The sequence below is a fragment of the Oncorhynchus nerka genome, linkage group LG22, assembly GCF_034236695.1.
Source record: "Oncorhynchus nerka isolate Pitt River linkage group LG22, Oner_Uvic_2.0, whole genome shotgun sequence".
Lineage (NCBI taxonomy): Eukaryota > Metazoa > Chordata > Actinopteri > Salmoniformes > Salmonidae > Oncorhynchus > Oncorhynchus nerka.
Genome location: NC_088417.1, coordinates 100760919 through 100766918, shown reverse-complemented (window position 1 = coordinate 100766918; position 6000 = coordinate 100760919). Strand labels below are relative to the sequence as shown.

General features: G+C 44.5%; 1 protein-coding gene across 1 annotated transcript in view; it reads left to right on the top strand.

Annotated features, from left to right (window-relative positions):
• Positions 1-1143: 1143 nt before the first annotated feature.
• dcc (DCC netrin 1 receptor) overlaps positions 1144-6000 on the top strand; it is a 675496-nt gene continuing 670639 nt past the window's right edge. The window contains exon 1 of the mRNA XM_065007657.1: positions 1144-1375. Coding sequence (XP_064863729.1) covers positions 1288-1375 — 88 coding nt within the window. The 5' untranslated portion in view covers positions 1144-1287. The remainder of the gene's footprint in view (positions 1376-6000) is intronic.

Here is a 6000-nt window from a genome sequence, read left to right as displayed (position 1 = left end):
GACCTGGTAGGTTATCTAAACCCAGGTAGACTATTCCTCTGACCTGGTAGGTTATCTAACCCAGGTAGACTATTCCTCTGACCTGGTAGGTTATTTAACCCAGGTAGACTATTCCTCTGACCTGGTAGGTTATCTAACCCAGGTAGACTATTCATCTGACCTGGTAGGTTATTAAACCCAGGTAGACTATTCCTCTGACCTGGTAGGTTATTAAACCCAGGTATACTATTCCTCTGACCTGGTAGGTTATCTAACCCAGGTAGACTATTCCTCTGACCTGGTAGGTTATCTAACCCAGGTAGACTATTCCTCTGACCTGGTAGGTTATTAAACCCAGGTAGACTATTCCTCTGACCTGGTAGGTTATCTAACCCAGGTAGACTATTCCTCTGACCTGGTAGTTTATTCCCCCTGCCTAAAGACAACATTAACCCACTAGGCTAAAACAAACAAATCTTCACATTGATTTCCCTGTCATGTTTTCAAACTGTATACTATTTGAGCAATACATTATTTCCTAGATTGGTTGGATAATTGTGCATAAATCTGAATAGTTCACAATCACAATTATTCCCCATAATATGTATTACTTTCTTTTGACTCAATACTTCCTCTCAGTCTCTCTTTATCATTGGTACAAAATGTAATATCCTAACTTCCAGAAGAAAGTCAAATAGATTGATTTGTTCCACCACACAGTGAGGGTGGCATGACCTCATGACTCTGGAGAGTGGAGATGAATCGTATTTATAGTTCTTCATTTGACCAGAGATGGCAGGCGAGCTCTCTCATTCCCCTCAACCAGCCTGGAATCCCAGCTAGAACACCCCGTTGATTCCACAGTTCCATCGATCCTGCAAACGCTCCAGTCCGTTCCAGTGGAGTGTATTCCACTCCACTCTTTACCCCCAACACCGCTAGATCAATGAATTCTCGTACCCATCTCCTCTCTCTCACTGGTCTCCCACAGTGAACCGCTGGACAGCTCCCGTTACGAGTATCCGGAGCCTGCATGTTCTTTCCCAAGTCTTGAGGATTTCTACCGCGTTACGCTTGGAGCCTTTGCGCAGAAAAAGATGGTGAACTAACGGTTTTAGTTGTTGCTTCATAACTTGTTAACTTATCACCGCCGTACCTGCTTTTTGTTGCTATTGTATTGGGAGATTTTCTTTGGAGCAACCGGTTCCATACGCACGGCGTTAACGAACGGATTCGTGCGTTGTGTGGTTTTTAGAGAAGGATTTTTGTGATAGTGGGACTAGTGTCGCTCAGCGGTGAAGCGCAATCATGGAGGGATCATTTGGATGTATTTGGGCGAAAAGACTTTCGGTATTTGTCTGGTTATGCTATGTCGCCGGCGATTCAACATCATATAGTAAGTCTCTGATTAAAACATATTTCAATGTCGAAACATGTCAACTATGCGGGTGTGCATGCGCACAAAAAAAGAGAAGCTGTGTTGTGTGTTGCATACAAATGTATTTCGTTGACACATCGGCTGTAGGCTATTGCTGGAGGTAGGCTTCCATTGGATGCGTATTGGTCTTGGTACTGTTGCAGAGAAGCCAACAGCTTTACGCTTGACTTTTACTCGGTTTTATAAAAAATGTTGCTACCTTTTCAGGCTGTTTAAAATGTTCCTGCATATCGTAGTCTACGTGTTTCACGTAGCCTAATTACTTCTCGTTGTATTATTTTACAACCCTGTTGATTTGCTGATTGGCTATAATGAAATAACTATGAATTGGCAATTTGCACCTGATCGAATCTATTATCTCTCTTTCTCTGTCTCTCTTTCTCTCGCTTTTCTCTCTCCCTCTCTTCTCTCTCTCTAGCTTTCTGTGTGTGTAGGTAGAATAATATATTTGAAACTCTATATTTAAACTTCACAATAAAATGTGTTATAGTAACTAAATAACATTTTAAATTGATGTTCATTGAGGGAATACCGTGTATTTGTGTCAATAGGTCATCTGCTTGAGCCTAGTAGACTGACTATGTAAATCTACCCACATGTAATCAAGCTGATCTAGCCTGGTCTACTGCCTATATAGCCTCTTGTACTCAACTAGTGGCATAGCCTTTATCCTACCCGCCCGCCCAGACACAAAACACATCCATAGTCCTCGTCATCATACACTAGTACAGCGCTATTACCAGATCAAGGACTAGCAGGTGGATTCCTCCTAGTATAGTACTGAGCATTAGTGATTTTTTAAGGTCGGTTGTGTTTCGGTTAGACATTAAATGCACTGTGCATTATGTGGGTTGAATGCTGTGACCTCGTAGAATTAAACAAGTAATAATACAAGTCCCCGTGATGGTGTTGACTTCCGCCATTACTGCTCACCACTTACTTAACCATCAGTTATTCACATGACTTTTAATATATTTCCAGTTGTTGTGTATTATTATATTTGTTTTGTTTGATGAATTTATTATTTCATCACAAAGTCATCATCTCCTCTCAAAAAGATATCTTCAAAGTAAAAGCTTCATTTATTGATTGATCTGAATAATAACTATCAATCACTTAGATCATGATTCCGCAAACTCGGTCCTGCCCCCCCACCCCCACCCCCCAGCACCACACGGCTGATTCAAATAATTAAAGCTTGCTGATGAGTTGGTTATTTGAATCAGCTGTGTAGCGCTGGGGGGTGGGGTTCCCCAGGACTGGAAGCCCCTGATTTAGATAATGTATTTTTAAGTAGAGATACCTTGCGAAGAAACTGTTATCCATCCCCTCTTGGTCCTGCATTCTTCTGTCTCTTTTATGTAGCAGGCGTAAAAGAAACACGGACCGGACAGGTAGGTACACAATGGATTATGGTCATTGTTGTTGATTGACACATTCCTTCTGCAGTAAACTATGTATTTAAAAAATGTTTTTACAAAATATAATTAAAATAATTTAACTGATTTTGGTCAATTAGTTGTTTAAAAAAATAAAAATAACCAAATTGTTGGTTGATCGCTCAGCACTATCTTCTAGACTAGTACTGTAGAGACTGGTAATCTGGGGACTGGTGGGTTCCTCTAGACTAGTACTGTAGAGACTGGTGGGTACCTCCTAGACTAGTACTGTAGAGACTGGTAATCTGGGGACTGGTGGGTCCCTCTAGACAAGTACTGTATAGACGGGTAATCTGGGGACTGGTGGGTTCCTCTAGACTAGTACCGTATAGATGGGTAATCTGGGGACTGGTGGGTTCCTCTAGACTAGTACTGTAGAGACTGGTAATCTGGGGACTGGTGGGTTCCTCTAGACTAGTACTGTAGAGACTTGTGGGTACCTCCTAGACTAGTACTGTAGAGACTGGTAATCTGGGGACTGGTGGGTTCCTCCCAGACTAGTACTGTAGAGACTGGTAATCTGGGGACTGGTGGGTTCCTCCCAGACTAGTACTGTAGAGACTGGTAATCTGGGGACTGGTGGGTTCCTCCCAGACTAGTACTGTAGAGACGGGTAATCTGGGGACTGATGGGTTCCTCCCAGACTAGTACTGTAGAGACTGGTAATCTGGGGACTGGTGGGTTCCTCCCAGACTAGTACTGTAGAGACTGGTAATCTGGGGACTGGTGGATTCCTCCCAGACTAGTACTGTAGAGACTGGTAATCTGGGGACTGGTGGGTACCTCCTAGACTAGTACTGTAGAGACTGGTAATCTGGGGACTGGTGGGTACCTCCTAGACTAGTACTGTAGAGACTGGTAATCTGGGGACTGATGGGTTCCTCCCAGACTAGTACTGTAGAGACTGGTAATCTGGGGACTGGTGGGTTCCTCCCAGACTAGTACTGTAGAGACTGGTAATCTGGGGACTGGTGGGTACCTCCTAGACAATTGACACACAGTGAGAGAGGGTGTTTCAAATAGGGTGTGTTAGAGAGGGTGTCTCAAATAGGGTGTGTTAGAGAGGGTGTCTCAAATAGGGTGTGTTAGAGAGGGTGTCTCAAATAGGGTGTGTTAGAGAGGGTGTCTCAAATAGGGTGTGTTAGAGAGGGTGTCTCAAATAGGGTGTGTTAGAGAGGGAGTCTCAAATAGGGTGTGTTAGAGAGGGTGTTTCAAATAGGGTGTGTTAGAGAGGGTGTCTCAAATAGGGTGTGTTAGAGAGGGTGTCTCAAATAGGGTGTGTTAGAGAGGGTGTCTCAAATAGGGTGTGTTAGAGAGGGTGTCTCAAATAGGGTGTGTTAGAGAGGGTGTCTCAAATAGGGTGTGTTAGAGAGGGTGTCTCAAATAGGGTGTGTTAGAGAGGGTGTCTCAAATAGGGTGTGTTAGAGAGGGTGTCTCAAATAGGGTGTGTTAGAGAGGGTGTCTCAAATAGGGTGTGTTAGAGAGGGTGTCTCAAATAGGGTGTGTTAGAGAGGGTGTCTCAAATAGGGTGTGTTAGAGAGGGTGTCTCAAATAGGGTGTGTTAGAGAGGGTGTCTCAAATAGGGTGTGTTAGAGAGGGTGTCTCAAATAGGGTGTGTTAGAGAGGGTGTTTCAAATAGGGTGTGTTAGAGAGGGTGTTTCAAATAGGGTGTGTTAGAGAGGGTGTTTCAAATAGGGTGTGTTAGAGAGGGTGTCTCAAATAGGGTGTGTTAGAGAGGGTGTCTCAAATAGGGTGTGTTAGAGAGGGTGTCTCAAATAGGGTGTGTTAGAGAGGGTGTTTCAAATAGGGTGTGTTAGAGAGGGTGTCTCAAATAGGGTGTGTTAGAGAGGGTGTCTCAAATAGGGTGTGTTAGAGAGGGTGTCTCAAATAGGGTGTGTTAGAGGGTGTCTCAAATAGGGTGTGTTAGAGGTGTCTCAAATAGGGTGTGTTAGAGAGGGTGTCTCAAATAGGGTGTGTTAGAGAGGGTGTCTCAAATAGGGTGTGTTAGAGAGGGTGTCTCAAATAGGGTGTGTTAGAGAGGGTGTCTCAAATAGGGTGTGTTAGAGAGGGTGTCTCAAATAGGGTGTGTTAGAGAGGGTGTCTCAAATAGGGTGTGTTAGAGAGGGTGTCTCAAATAGGGTGTGTTAGAGAGGGTGTCTCAAATAGGGTGTGTTAGAGAGGGTGAGGGTGTGTTAGAGAGGGTGTCTCAAATAGGGTGTGTTAGAGAGGGTGTCTCAAATAGGGTGTGTTAGAGAGGGTGGGTGTGTTAGAGAGGGTGTCTCAAATAGGGTGTGTTAGAGAGGGTGTGTTAGAGGGTGTCTCAAATAGGGTGTGGTGTGTTAGAGAGGGTGTGTTAGAGAGGGTGTCTCAAATAGGGTGTGTTAGAGAGGGTGTGTTAGAGAGGGTGTGTTAGAGAGGGTGTGTTAGAGAGGGTGTGTTAGAGAGGGTGTCTCAAATAGGGTGTGTTAGAGAGGGTGTGTTAGAGGGGGTGTGTTAGAGAGGGTGTGTTAGAGAGGGTGTGTTAGAGAGGGTGTGTTAGAGAGGGTGTCTCAAATAGGGTGTGTTAGAGAGGGTGTGTTAGAGAGGGTGTCTCAAATAGGGTGTGTTAGAGAGGGTGTCTCAAATAGGGTGTGTTAGAGAGGGTGTCTCAAATAGGGTGTGTTAGAGAGGGTGTCTCAAATAGGGTGTGTTAGAGAGGGTGTGTTAGAGAGGGTGTCTCAAATAGGGTGTGTTAGAGAGGGTGTGTTAGAGAGGGTGTGTTAGAGAGGGTGTCTCAAATAGGGTGTGTTAGAGAGGGTGTGTTAGAGAGGGTGTGTTAGAGAGGGTGTGTTAGAGAGGGTGTGTTAGAGAGGGTGTCTCAAATAGGGTGTGTTAGAGAGGGTGTGTTAGAGAGGGTGTGTTAGAGAGGGTGTCTCAAATAGGGTGTGTTAGAGAGGGTGTGTTAGAGAGGGTGTCTCAAATAGGGTGTGTTAGAGAGGGTGTCTCAAATAGGGTGTGTTAGAGAGGGTGTCTCAAATAGGGTGTGTTAGAGAGGGTGTCTCAAATAGGGTGTGTTAGAGGGTGTGTTAGAGAGGGTGTCTCAAATAGGGTGTGTTAGAGAGGGTGTGTTAGAGAGGGTGTGTTAGAGAGGGTGTCTCAAATAGG